Source organism: Anser anser (genome assembly GCF_964211835.1).
Source record: "Anser anser genome assembly, chromosome: 5".
In the NCBI taxonomy this organism is placed as follows: domain Eukaryota; kingdom Metazoa; phylum Chordata; class Aves; order Anseriformes; family Anatidae; genus Anser; species Anser anser.
The window spans coordinates 50,936,656-50,951,689 of record NC_139725.1 but is presented as its reverse complement, the minus strand read 5'-3'; the positions used below and the strand labels follow the sequence as shown (position 1 = coordinate 50,951,689).

Here is a 15,034-nt window from a genome sequence, read left to right as displayed (position 1 = left end):
AACTTACTTGTCAGTCATCACAGTGGGCTGGTCATCAGCAAATTCTTCTGGTGCAGGTACAAACATACTGACTATACTGGGTGCTGACAGCAAGCTAGATTTTGTGGCACCTTGAGGCAGTAAGAAATAATAAAAACAAAGAAAGCAAAAGAAAATCACTAAACAGAAAAAACTGCATTGGCCTGAAGATCAGAGTTGTTAAGATCAGCCATGATTTTAAAAGGATATAGTACATCCCATGGTTCTGTCAGATTACTCCAATTACCTAGAACTATGGAAAAAAAATCCTTGAAAAAAGATAAAGAACAAAAATTCCAGGAAGGGCAGGTGTACTTGTATCTACTTTATTATTAACATTAGCATGTTCTGACAATATTTAACTATAGAAACATGAGGTAGCTTCTCCATGTTAGCTAGGTTCAGAAAGAATTTATGACAAAATAATCCCAGTTACTTCAGGAAAAGCAAATTTAATAGCACCTCTCAGGTGAAGTAATCTAAGAAACTCCCACAGTATCTGAACTCAAAATATGTGGAGTATTGAGAGCTGGTTTCAAAAGAAAGACAGTTTTAAACAATCATTTCACTAAAGTATGGGAGGAATTTTTTACATTTCTTTTACGGAGTTCAGTACTTCATAACTGTCCCCTGAGGTTTAGCTGGATGAAAACAGACACTCCAGAAAGTCCAGAATATTCTTCAGTAACATAGGATACCATCCAGAATACAAAGAATAGAAGTAGATTTTCCATATATTTATAGCTGATTATTTTTCCCCTCACAATCAAATCAAGATCCCTCTACCATGACTTTGGAAGTTCACTGTCATTTTTTCTAGATGTAAGTCCCATTGCAACATGCAAATGCTAAAAGCTGTCATAATGTAGGCTACAATGTCAGAATAAGACATTAATAAGTAACATAATAAGTAGTTAACTACTTTAAAATGTCCTCTAGTGTACCGAACAAAAGAAAAAATATCATTTAGGTAAAGAAGGTAGCTCTTTGCCCCACTACAAGATTGTTAAGTCTGTATGTATTTTGACTGTGAGGGAGTTGAACTGTCAACTTCCAGGTTGACAAAAAGCCTCAGCCTTTAATCAGTTGTCCCTGTCTTGAATGAAATGCTTTGTCTAATAACTTTTTGATAATCTACATTCTGCAGGACAGTTGAGGGCTTTAGTACAGCTGAATGGAACAGAAAATTCACCACCCTTTGGTACTAACAGGAAACCTTCCTGGCAGTCTTAGCAGAGACATCAGGTCAAAAGGACGGGGCACTAACCTCTGATTCTTAGTGGTGGTCCCTCCAAGTCAGGGTTTAGACAAACAGGGACATTGCACAGCCGCTTTCCATGCTGTATCTGCTCTGTGAATAAATACAGAACTTCAGTCTCCAGCATTATGAATCCAGCATATCAGCACAAGTTTTAAACAGTTAAAACAAGAGAAAGACAATTAAAACAGTTATTTTTAGAATAATAATAATAATAATAAATAAAAGTTATTTTTTAAGCATAGAAAGAGCAACAGAAAAAGGGAGGAAGAGAAAGATAAAAGAAGCCTGCAAAAGGAAGAAAATGACAGATTACATAACAGCAAAGGCAGCATTTTTGAGAAGTATCATTAAAGAAGAAAGGAAGTACTGACTGTAAAGATTCAACAAGATAGAGAATATAAAAGCCCCAAAAAGAGAAAATTAATGTTTAGGAATACCAAGAGATTAGAAGTTCACGTATAGTTTTTGCTGACAAAAGCTATACACACAGTGATTTTTATTTTACAGAAAACAAGCTTGGGAAAAAAAAGCATGAAATAAGAAATGAGAGACATGGTACCTACCAGTGTTTAAAACAATAGAAAGCATACATGAACCAAGCATGCGTCATAAACTTCTGCAGGATAAGACTATTTCCAAGTTGTTATATTTGAACATAATGAGTCTCAAAATTGTAGTGTGACATTGAAATGACAAATAGTTGCACTGAGCATTTGTCCTGAAAAAAATATTTAATCTGTCCAAATAATAATTTACTTTAAAAGCTAGTGGTCAAAAAGGAGACTGAGAGATGTAAAGCTTCCTGGAAAAGAACTTTTTACTTCACTCCATGCTTGGAGGCCTTTAGTTGGTATGAATGTTAGAGAGAAACGTTGTGAAGAAATCTAGCGGAATCGGAACAAGATTAACAAGACTGAGTTCCTAAATGGTTTCGAGTGCTGACTTGTTGCTCTGGTATACAGGCTAAATACTTCTCACAGAAGTAATAACTTTTCCACTTCTAAAACCCTGCCTGAAAAGTAGGTGATACCAACTAACTCTCTTTAACAAACAAACTTACTAGTAGGACATAGAACATTGTTAACATTTACAAATTCTCCCCTTTATGATTTAAGGATCTCATGCTGAGCATGCTACTCAGCAGACTGGACTAGAAGGGAAAAACCTGAGCTATACACTGTACCTTTATCTACAAGATTTAGTTTGATGGGATTTGAGGCTGAAGACTGAATTAAATAAAAATCTGAGCTCAACTGTCCAGAACTGGTAGTGAGACATTCACTCAACATGCTAAACTCCACAAGAAGTTTTAAGTATTATTTTCTCTGGATTCACTTGGACCTGCTCATGATTCCTAAGAAGCACAATTCCATAACATGCTAACATAAAGATGGGCAATGAAATACCTAGTGCCTTTTACAAACTAGAATGAGTTCACTGTTTAGTGACATCTATTATGAATATGGACATAAAATAACATATTTTAAAGAAAAAAAATGCTTCACATGACTAATGAGGAAATGATGTGCTTATTTCTGCTTTCATTGTCTGCTTTGCATTCATCTTAAAGGGTGAAAAAACAGGTCAGTAACAGAACAGAAACTTCAGGTGTTCGGTGTGAGCTAATAGAAACTGCTCTACAGGGAAATGAGACGGGATGGCATAAGGTGCAAATCCTTTGTGTACCAACACCATTGCAAACATATATAGAAATTAATGATTCCACACACCAAGGATGAAATTCTATACCTAATGAAATCAACAATGACACTTCCATTTCATTCAAGGAGGTCAGGAAATAATCCAATATGAAACATTATGGGGACACCACTGTACCAGAGGGGTTGTATCCCAAATATGTAACTTCCAACTCATATCAGATGCAATACTGCTACTCACTACATGGTTTCTCTTTAGACTTGAGATTGATTACTTATCTACAGTGGTAGAATAGAAATACTTCTTTTTTAATGGATTGATACAGAAAGTAATTGGTTTAAGGAAACAGAAATAACAAACAATAAACGCAGCTCACCAGTATCCCAAGTGCTGATATTGTGGGGAGCACTAGACTGGTGTTCCAGCTGCCTCTTCATCAGCTGGTTCATTGTCAGAGCTCCCAAAGAGCCTCTTTTCATTTGTCTGAACTGAGCTGCAAGTCAGAAATGCAAAAGGATTTCAGGGGCTCAAACAGTATGTAAAACTACTCTTATTTCCTGATCTTACAAGGCAGCACGAGAGAAGTATTGACAGGACATGAACTGCCTGCCCAAAAGATCTTCCTCAAGTCAATACACACTTTTCACACAACTACACAGGGCAAAATTCTGGACCCAATGACATCAGTCCTAAGTGACTTGGATCTAGGATCTCATCCACTGTGTCAACTGTCAGTGCCTTTTTGTCACCAAATAATACAAAAGTTCTTCAAAACACTTGGTATTTGTGCAATGTAAGATACCACCCCCAAATTCCCATGCCAACAGGTGATAAATATATACTTCAACCTCACTCACGCACTACATACTGAGCAAGGAAACTCAGTGTCTTCCCAGCAAAGTATAGAGAAATGCTCTATCTACGCCCACTATTGGGGAAAAAAAAAAAAGTTTCACTGACTGTGTAACTCCAGCACAGGCCTCCTAAATACCTGCTCAGGCATAACGCCTGCACATTCTTCTGAAATGTGAAGCCATTCTCTGAAATGTGATTATCACTTTATCAAGCCTTTGAAGATGGATCCCCTTTATAACTTCACTGACATTTTTCTTACATGGAGCAACAACCATTTGCTGTTTCTTAATATAATACTTCTTTAAACGAGTATTACCACATGCTTTAAAGGATGTGTCTCACTGGACAGTGCTCCCAGGAAAAAAAAAATAAGTAAATAAAAATAAAACGCTCCTTGTGGACTTACTATTTAAGACTTTTTTTGTTCATGTATTTTCTCAGTGCTTAACTGGAAGAAGAAACAGACATATAATACTCCCGATTTTCTTATTTTTTTCTCCATTCATAAGAAATTCATATTGAATAAGCATAATACTTTTGCTTTGCCAGTTGAGCCCGTGCAATATATTTCCACCACTGAAACCAAACTCATTGCTGACAGCATGAAGACAGAGGCTGTGACTGAGCAAGGCATGCCCACATGCATCTCCATGCAGGAAAGGCATAGACTTAAGGCAACATTTTCTAAGCTAAGTGCCTTCCTGAGCAAGGACAGCAAATCAAAATCTTCTCCTAATGAATATTTTCATCGGTAGCTACATTCAACATTGTTTAAAAAACATATTGACATAATATCAAGTAGTTCACTTCTAAAGTTCCAAATAGTACCCAGCTAAGTTTTGAAAATAAAACCAGTCTTTCACATTATTATTAAGCCCAGTCTATTCACAATTGTGATGAAGAAGTACAGACTGTGATGAAGAAGTACAGACATAGGATAAACAGCAACTTTCAGAAAGCTCTGAGGGGTTGAGTGCCTTCATCCTAAACTGGCTCTACTCAGTTTGTAATTGACAGTTTCAAATTCAGAGAAAGTAGAATATTTCTTAACAAAACAACTACTTGCCTTGAGTAATAATAAACACAAAGACAACTTCAAAGGGAATTTGCACATTTAAACTATTTCACTAGGTTAAGTAATTTAAGCTTTTCCTCAATATATCCGTTCAATGTATCAGAGTGCATTTAAACACTATTTTTGGTATAAGTACAAACTCCTCCAGCATTGCTCCAAAGCAGTCCTTGTATAACTGAACTTCTGGAACTGAACCAAGCCAAAAAACCCTTCCATGTTTCACTTTGTAAGTTATATTGCAGCTGCCTTTCACAGCAAATTAGGAGAAAAATATAATTTCCATCGTTTCCAGGGCAAGGATTTTAAATAGATGCTTTATCACTTTATCAAGCATAGAATTTCCTGATGAAAGAACAGCAATTAATGTTAGAGCTGACAAGACCGCTTGGAGTGCAGATGACTGTCAAAATTTAGAAAATTATCTCCCTGAATTTTCTTAACAGCTTTTGTGATTATAACTTTAAAATTTTCATGCATATTTCACATCATCAGGCTACTGTTAAACAGGTTTATATTTCTATTGTATTTACCTGTTTTCCCATGGACATACAAGATTTCCAATGTCAGTAAGCAAAGAAAAAAAAAAAAAAAAAAGAAAACCCAGATAGCTGTCAGCCTTTGAACTATGCTGGAGCCAGGCTGATTGCTGTGGACTACCACGTGAATTTTTCAGTCTAGAAATGACTAGTGGTATAGGGTGGGAAGCATTTCTTGATCAGGTCTTCTACAACAAACCTAAGAATCATGAGAGGACAGAGAACTTTCATATATTATTTGGTGCGTGGTGGAATTCCCTACTCAGGAAGAGAGAAGTCCAAAGGCAGTATCTTCCTATCACAATTAATGACATGCTTTCTGTGGCCAAGCACTGGCTGAAAATGTAATGATATCTATTTGTGTTACAGAAGTGCCTTGTGTGCACAATCCTCAACCGGACTTAAGCAAAGCACTGTAAAGGCACACAGTAAAAGGCTAAAAATATGTCAATCTAAATATACAGGAGACATCATGGAAAGTGCCTTGCTCTATTTTACAGCTGGAAACTGAGACACACAGAAGTAAGAAAGAAATATTTACAAAGGAATTTAGAATAGAATCAAATAGTTCCGTTGGAAGGGAACTTCAAAGATCATCTGGTCCAGCTGCCTGACCACTCCAGGGCTAACCAGAAGTTCAAGCACATTTCTGAGGGCTCTGTCCAAATGCCTCTTGAACACTGACAGGCACGGGGCACCAACCACCTCTCTAGGAAGCCTGCCCCAGTGTTCAACCACCCTCACGGTAAAGGCATTTTCCCTAACGCCCAGTCAGACCCTCCCCTGGCACAGCTCCATGCCGTTCCCTCCTGTCCCACCATCAGGTGCTGGGAGCAGAAAGCGGTGCCTCCCTCTGCGCTCCTCGGGCTACACTGGCGCACCTCCTGGCTACACTGGGTTTAACGAACCCCAAAATGCAGATTGCCCCCTCAGGTGCCAGGGCATGCTGCTGGCTGGTGCTGGGCCTGCTGCCCACCAGCACCCCAGGTCCCTCTCTGTTGAGCTGCTCCTCAGGACAATCGTCTCCACGACTTTTCCAGGCACTGATGTCTGTCATTGCCTGGGGCTTCTCTCAAGCCCATCTTGTAGAATGGTACAATGGCTAGCTTCCAGTCAGCAGGGACCTCCCCAAACTCCCCAGACCTTTGGTAAATTGTTGAGAGGGGGCCAGCTCTAACATCCACTAACTCCTTCAGTGCTCTTTCAGTACACTGGGGGGAACATTAGGCCCTGCATACTCTGACAGTGTCCCTATATTCCTCCCGAGTGGCCTGTTCCTTTTTCCACATGCTGTAAACTTCTTTATTCTGTCTGAGAATCACCAGGAGCTTCCTGCTCATTCATGCAGGTCTCCTGCCCCCTTTGCTTGCCTTCTTGCTCATAGGGATGCACCAATCTTGAGCCTGGAGCACCGTCCCTCTTGTGACAATGGTTGCCTGCTGGCCAGTGCTTCCACACACACAGCACAGTGTTGGGGCTCAGAGCCCCCCTCAAGCACCACTGGGACCTCATAAACCTCACAGTCTTCTCAGCACTGCCACTGCCGATGCTATGCGTGACAGCTTTGTGAGGCTTCCTGTCATTTTGAGCTGCTCAATATGATCTGGATACAATTCCAGATTTCATGTATCGGAACTTACAGAAACACACTGTGTACAGTGAAACCAGACAGAGATAGGTCTTAACTGGAAGCTCTTCAGCTGCTTTCCTAAGTGCTTCAATGTCATTAGATAGCCAAGGACCATCCAACTCTGTGAGATGCACATCATACAAAATGCTTGTCCTAAAACTGGAGAGAAAACCTCTATTCCAAGTGCTAAGCTATCATGTCACAATAACACCACCCTTTAATAGACCAGGTACCCGATCCAATCAAATCAGCAGATGATGAATTTCAGAAATCAACATTTAACTTTTCTACAGCAATCTGAAATTGCAGTTCAGTGAGACTGTTGAGCTGATCTAGCAGCTCACTGGTATCAAAGAAGGACATAATTTCCCCTCCCTTTTCTACTAGCCATAGATTACTGTGCCACCCACCTTCAGATGTGTTACTTAACCTTACCTAACCAGACATGCTATACTGGATTTTATTAAACTGTTCTAGGATGCCTCCACCTTCCAATGTTATCTACATCTTTTCTGCTAAGCCAATGATTGCTTAAACTAACTTGGTTCACTTCCCCTGGGATGGGTACAGGGACTCCCGGAGGAGTAGTTACTGCATTTAAGCTGGGCAGCTGAGAAAGTGGCATTTCAAAGCATTTAAAAAAATTACAACAGGTTTTGGTTTTTTTGTTTCCTAAGATAAATTAACAAACATGTTGACCACATTAACAGCCCTGTTAAAGTTCTCACCCTCTGCTTCTGTGCACTGACAGTTGACAATGCTTTCTCTCACTGTGAAATAGAAGTTTGCTGAAGCAAAATGTTTGCTTTTAACTGCTACCTACTCTAATTCAGAAAAAAAAACACATTTGTCAAATTTCCCATGTCACAACAGAGAACCTGGCAGCCACAAACTGCTAACATCCTGCTGACCACCAAAGGTTTAAAAGACCTAACAATATCCAACACAGTTGTATTTCCAAGAATCAATAAAACTCAGGGGGAAGCATTTACTATACATGATATGTATCTGAAGCACGAATATGCTACAGATTTAATTTTCAATTTAGTTCTGAAATCAGAGATTCACTTACTTGATATGGAAGAGTGACTACTTGTCTCTGGGACACCTGCCTCAAGGGTTGGTGCAGAAGATGATTCTCTTGGCATTTCCAGAGTTGAAAGTCCTTTGGCAGCAGGATCTACATACGGAAATTGTGTTTAAACTGTCAGTATTTAGAATCAATAAATATTTTCCATCTGCTTTCTCTCTGGATGTCTTTTTCACATCTTTTCAATCATCCATTCACCATCTGGCATTCCCAGCAGTTTTAAAAGGACTCAGTGGTAGTGTTTGTAGAGGCACAGAGATCTATTACTTAAAATCACTTTTTGCTGGAGATTTGTACATATGCCCGTTTAGAGCTCAGAACTAATAAATGCACATAGATTTTGATCTCACTCACGAAATGATTAAAGGGACCACCCAACATGGAAGTAAGAGAGGTACCACTGAGCTAGTCTGTGATATGTTAGCATTCTTTGAAAGTCTTATCTCTAACACATTATCAGCTTTCATTCAAAGGTCTATTTGATCCCAAAGATTCAAGGAGTGTAAGAAGGCCAAATCTGTCACTAAAAAAAAAAAAAAATTAAAACTGAGGGGTTTATTTTATAACTGATATTGTTGGTATGGGAAGAATAAGGCAAAGAAAACTGCAAGTATTGATGTACGGTTTCAGCATATCCTATAAAAATGAATATATATCTGTGCTGTAAAGGGCCTCAAGCAGGAAACCCTGTACTCCAGAACTCTGCAGTTGAAGAAACAACACATTTAGCTATTTAATTCAGAAATCAGTTGTGTCAGAAGCCCTTCTAACACATATGGAAGCATAACAGTCTGACAAAGCTCAAACAAGGCTTTGAAATTATAATCAGCATATTATGATGGCAATATTAAGCCTACTTAAATGAATTACAACACGTTCTCAAATAAACAAATCAATAAGGCTAAACAAAGCAAAGCAGATGCATAAGAGATAGACTGAACTATCCAAGTAACTAAATTACCTAGTTATCCAAATTGACTGTGTCAACCGGTTACATTAAGTGAGCACTTACTAAGTCATTGTGAATGTTTTATGCTTCACTTGGATGACATAGGTAGATGCATGCAGCCAAATGACCACCTTATATGCTAAAATCCCAGGTTCCGTGGGGTGTTTCAGAACTGGGACAGCTTTTCCAAGAAGTTTCAAGGATGTGTATGCTAGTGAATTCATGAAAACTTAGTAGTGGTCCTTAGTAATGGTCTACAAAGCATTTGAGTCTAAATACTTTCATGACAATTATTCTTGAGAAACCTGTGTGAAAGGTTCAAAAGCACTTGTCTCTCCTCTGTTTCTAAAATGCTCCAGCAGTTCATCAGCTTACTGGTACAACAAACAGGACGTTAGGCCTCAAACATAGAGGGAATAGCACAGCCATGATCACACTGAATGACTTCTCCTTATAAAACTGGGATATCATAATTTCATGAATCATAATAGAAATTATACTACAGTTCCTTCTCAAGTAATTGAGAAAGAAGTGAGGTCAGGAATACATAAATATTACCCCTCTCCTCAAAGAAATGAGGCCTGAAAGATTCTTTTTTTTTTTTTTTAACTGATAAAAATCCAGTGACTGAAAAATCCTGAAAAAAATAACCACAGAAGTGAAGAGGCAACAGAACACATTTTTAACACTTTTTGAAACTTCCAATTCAAATCTGAGCAGATAAAATACACTTTCTCTCCACATGATAAACTTGGTAACAAAACCCTGTACTGAAATGAGCTGAAAAAATAGGGATACACAGAAATACTGTATAGTTTTCCCCATGCTTGCACTTCAAATCTTTAAACAAAAGCCTTGTAAACTTTGTGGATATCCAACTACAAAAAAGGCTAGAGAGAATTTTTAGTGTATAAAAACATGTCTATCTCTGATCCTAAATGCAATGTGCAGTTAATTCCAAGTGCTCTTAGCTCTGCAGTCTACAGCCTGCTCAGATTCACATTTCATGATCTAGTTTCCTCACTGCTGCCTTATGTTTGCAGAAGAAATAGGGGACAAAAAATCACGATACGGAGAAGAGAATCAGTGTGACATGGACCAGATTAACAGGATAAAAGTCATAGAGGAACAACAGTTTTACTGACTCCCTGCATGAAGAGGCCATGGAGTTTGGGGGCACTAACTTTGATATGAGAGCCAGTATTTTTGTCCTTGAGCTCCAAGTACCTTTTTTTAATGGGCCCTTGCACACGCATGTTACCTGTATGGCTGGTACATTTCCTTGTGAGAAACAAACACCTGAAAGCATTCGGCTAGCTCAGATCACATCAGTTGCTATGTGATCACACATCTCTCTCTATACTGGCCTGCAATGAAAACCTTCACAAAATAATAAGCCTTTTCATTGGATTAGTGGTTGAGCTCACCTGCCTCCTTCTGCTCTCCCAGCTTGTCAAGGATGTTAAAGGAAATGTCCAGGTATTCTCTCTGAATAGCACTCACAGCAATCTTCCTCTGCTTCCTCTGGCGGGGAACAATCTGAATCTTAAATTCTGACTCCTCAGTCTCCTCCTCTTGTTTTTGCTCTATGTTTTGCTCAGTGTCAGACTCTGTGTTGTTTAACCCAGCAAGTTTATCACTTTCTGTTTGGTTTTCAGAATCCTCAGGGACTTTAATAAGGACTGTTTTTACGTTTGGGCTTGGAATTGCTCCACTAGGCCTAATTTCCTCCACACTGAGCTCAGAGTTATCATCAATGGACATTTCTGGAAGGGCAAATGACTTCTGCAGCAGGTCCCTTTTCTGTTTCAGTGTTAGCGGATTCCCACTGGGTATGTCCTGAAGTTCCTCTGGCTTAGCTAACTCTGAAGAGTCCTTTTTACCTTTGGGAGAAATGGAAAGCATCTCCTCTATTCCTGCTGAAGCACTGTTGCTTGCATCCTTAGAACTAAAGTCCTTCGAGCAATCTTCAATGCTGAACTGGACCAGAGGAGTTGTGCTGAGGCTTAATGCAGAAACATCGATAGGAGTTGAGGGAGATGACACAGCAGTTTTACCAGAGACTTCATCATTTAACTGGTTTGTTGTTTCTTCTTCTTCATCACTCTCCACTATTCTTAGGGGAGGAAGTGGTTCAAAGACTAAAGAGTCACTGTCTGAAGTGGAGAGTACCGAATGCTTTTCAGGACCTGATGTTGAGTCAGAGGACAGATCTATCAGATCTAAGTCTTCCTTGGGACCAGCAGGTTTAACCGGAGAGTCTACCTTCACTTCATAGGTTTCCATGCAGTTTAGCCTAACTTCTGGTATGACGGGTCTTCTTGTTTCCTGGAAACTCTCTGTAGGAGGAGAATTTTCTTGTATTTCTATGTTTTCAGCTTTGGTAGAAGAATTCTGCCGAGATCGTCCATAGTCACTCTGTCTGTGTATGATGTAAGCAGCGGGGACAGGTGGCTTTTCTAAGTCACACCGGTCTATGCAGGACTTCCTGCGATGTTCATCTAATGTAAACAACAGGGAGTCTGCATTCCCTATATCAAGAGATTTTTGTTTTAGAGAGCGCAGTTTTTTTTTCTGAATGCTTTCTTCTCTCACACAGCGCAGAATACTGTCTTGTAAGGCCCCCGTCTCTCTATATTCAGCCAGCTCTATTTCACCTGATTAAAACAGAAAGAGCTAATACTACCTTAGTTGGAGACTTCTGACGGATATCTTCATCTTCATCTCACAATTCAACACATGACTGGCATTTCAAATACAAACCCAGTATTAGTCAAAATCATCTAAAATTTGTTTTCACCTCAGAGCCACATTACGTAGACTTTTACAATTCCAAAAAACACCCACCCTACATCCAAATAGTAGGCTTTATCCAAATTCTACTCATCCCGAACAGATGTACCCTACAGACAGTCTGTTTAAGCTTATGGTATGGCTGCATTAGGTGTAAGAGTTGGAAGAGGGAGTGAGCTACATAGACCATTTTGAAGAGGTTTCAAAGTAACTTTGGACTACAGTACTGGGGACATCATTCATGTAAGAGCATTATACACACACACGCACACACGTATATTAGAACACATCTACATACTCTTATACTGAGCTTATATTATTAGAGCACACCTACAAGTCATTTATGGTAACAAAGTAGGCTTAAAAAGGATGCTTCTAATCCAAGAAGCAAGGGTAGCAACAGCAGTGGGGATGCAGCAACACAAGCTTGAGCTCAGCTGTTCAGAGAATTGTTTCTCCATGTATACTAGACACCAGTAAAGTCTAGCCACTATCCCATCACATAGTTAGACCTCCCCAACTTAGGGAGGTTTAAAGCAAGCACAGCTGGTGCTACCACTGCACTTGCTGGTGCTATCAGTGCACTTGCATCTTGCTGTATGAATACACCCACTGAGAGCATTTTAAAAAAGTTTGTTTGCGTTGGTGTCACTGCTGTTGGTGTTAATGACATATTTTCAAGTAATTGAGAATATTCTTGATCATCATTAGACCCATATTTCAAAATGCTCCACATATGAATCAAAAAGCAGTAAGAAAAGTTAAAGCATTTTCCCTACTCAGAACGTTTTTCCTCCCATGCAAACGTTTGGAAGAAAAAAAAGGGATGGTAGCAGAGGTAGAGAAACGCTTTGGTGTTTGAATTCTGTTTTAAAGTGTTCATTTCAGAATTCTACATTTGAAAACAAACTCCTTTCTATTTTTGGAAACCACCAGTTGACCTTTTCTACCAATGGAAAACCATGATATTTGCTGCAGCAGCAACAAGTTTGCTTGCCCTATCATCCTATCTCACCAAAATGTCAATTTCTGTGAAAAAAAAAAAAAAAAAAGTAAATTTGAGTAAAAATTTCCAGTCCAATTGTAAGAGAATGTTGTAACAAATCCTCTTGAACATTTTGACATTCAAAAGTGCTTATGTTTCCGGGAAACAACTACTGATTTTAGATACTTTCATTTTGGAGTGCCTTCTTTGAGATTCCTATAAGAGAATTCATACTCAGGGAAATGAGTACCTGCTCTCAAAAATCAGACAGAGGGCTGGTATTCAAATTATACATTGCAATAAACTCTACAAAGAAAGGTGATAGCCTGAAACTAAGAATAGGAAATTGTACTTCTACATGAGTTTATATCAATAAAAAAATCATACTTCTCTGAGCATTCATCTCAACAGGTTGATATTTCACCATTTTGCTGCCACCAATTCTTTTCAGTCTTGCAAAGAACGTTTGAGATTCTTTATTGCAAGGGCCAGTTGGTGTATCATGAATATCAGATTCATCAAAAACACTGTCTTCCTCTGCTGGAGAAAGAAAAACTTTATTACTCGTAATAGAGTGCAATTCCTTGAATGAAAAACTGTCAATGTGATAAAACCTCAGCTAGTTTCAATTAACTTTGAACTGAAAAATCATCTGAATTTTTTAAGAAAAACTATAGAAACAGATATAACTTTGCCATTCTTGTTACACCTTAAGTTAAGGTCAGAAAGGACACTGATAAATGGAAAATGGGTTACAATACAACAAAAGTATGCCAATGTTTTTTTCCATTCTAAGCTGATCTTTTTCTACTAATAATAGCACAGATTAGATCTTTAGATGGAAGAAAAACAAGAGATCTGGACACTGACTTGAGTAAATAACTGTCTATAGCCCTCAGTGAGAAATGGTAATTTGCAGGAGATGGGACCTAGTACAACTGCAAGGTCAGTAATAAACCAGCAAAAAAGGAAAGTGGAAAAGAAAGAAAATGATACTCTTGAATGGCTGGTAATAGCAATACAATGACCTATGAATATGAAATATGAAATTACTGACCTAAGTAGTAATAGTAAAACATTAAGCTCTAATATGAGATCTAGTGTTTAGAAATGCCAGAGAGAAAGAAATATCCAAGTCTACCTACCTACCAAAAAATAATCATATCACTTGTATGAAAGTGATTTCTTTTTAAAAAAGAAAAAAAGAAAAAAGAAAGGAAGAAGAAAAAAAATCCTCATCTATCATGTGTCTAGTGAGGCTTCTCCAAGAAGATAAGAAACACTACTGGGACAATAAGAAAAACAGAGGACTCAAGAGAGGAAAAAGTTTGCCTTGTTTATTCTGGGAAGCAGACCTGGAGAGAAAATGCATTTGGAGTTGAGGAATAAGGTAGAGGAAAATAAATCGAAGAGCTGGAATGGCTAAAAACTGAAGACATAAACTAGACATTAATATCTTTAGCTTTCAAACTGATGGAAAGTTTCTACTAGATGTGAAGCTTTGGAACAGCCACCTGGTATCAATTAGTTTTCTTATCCCTGATGCTAAGATGAAAACAGGAAAAAACATCAATCAAAGTTGATAACATGAACATCTACAGGAACTGGGCTTAATAAGTTGGGACATCACTTTTAAACTCATGTCCTGTGTGTTTAAATTCTTTTTCCCCTTGGCAACGAATGTTTCTTCTTACAGGATTTATCAACAGCTCTACAACAGTTTGTACAGTTGCCACAATCCCACCACAAACTGTAACAGAAGAATTATAACAAGGTTTGAATAGTGGGAAAGCCATCTCCCGCATAGGAATTCTTGTTGTCTGACAATAAGATCCTGTTATGTTGGTCATTTAAATACCACCTTTGATGATGATGGCAGTGCACAAGCCACCTAGCCCGAGTCTCATTAGAAAAGGTTCCAAAACGTTATAGGATGATACTGGCTATACTGGCTGCTTCTTGTAGGTAGAAGGGGTGGGGAGTGGGGGAGAAGAAAGACACCTTTTCTACATAATCTTTTTTTTTCTCCAGCATTTCAGTAAAGGAGAATATTCAGCCCTATAATTAAGTCAGCATTTAGAAAAACTGCTCATTTATGGTCTTTAACCTCTGGGCAACCCAATGCCCTTCACAACAGCTTTGGGAAGCAAGTAAACATTATTCTTATTTCTTTAAACACTGGA

General features: G+C 38.5%; 1 protein-coding gene across 16 annotated transcripts in view; it reads right to left on the bottom strand.

Moving 5' to 3' along the window:
- UNC79 (unc-79 homolog, NALCN channel complex subunit) overlaps positions 1-15,034 on the bottom strand; it is a 102,809-nt gene that overhangs the window by 36,287 nt on the left and 51,488 nt on the right. For 8 of the 16 annotated variants that reach the window (XM_083839838.1, XM_083839853.1, XM_083839851.1 and 5 more), the window contains 6 exons: positions 13,239-13,391; positions 10,501-11,730; positions 8,107-8,214; positions 3,315-3,431; positions 1,286-1,369; positions 8-110 (listed from right to left, as the gene is read on the bottom strand). In XM_083839838.1, coding sequence (XP_083695964.1) covers positions 8-110; positions 1,286-1,369; positions 3,315-3,431; positions 8,107-8,214; positions 10,501-11,730; positions 13,239-13,391 — 1,795 coding nt within the window. The remainder of the gene's footprint in view (positions 1-7; positions 111-1,285; positions 1,370-3,314; positions 3,432-8,106; positions 8,215-10,500; positions 11,731-13,238; positions 13,392-15,034) is intronic. The other 8 variants (XM_083839846.1, XM_083839852.1, XM_083839848.1 and 5 more) reach the window with 4 other exon arrangements.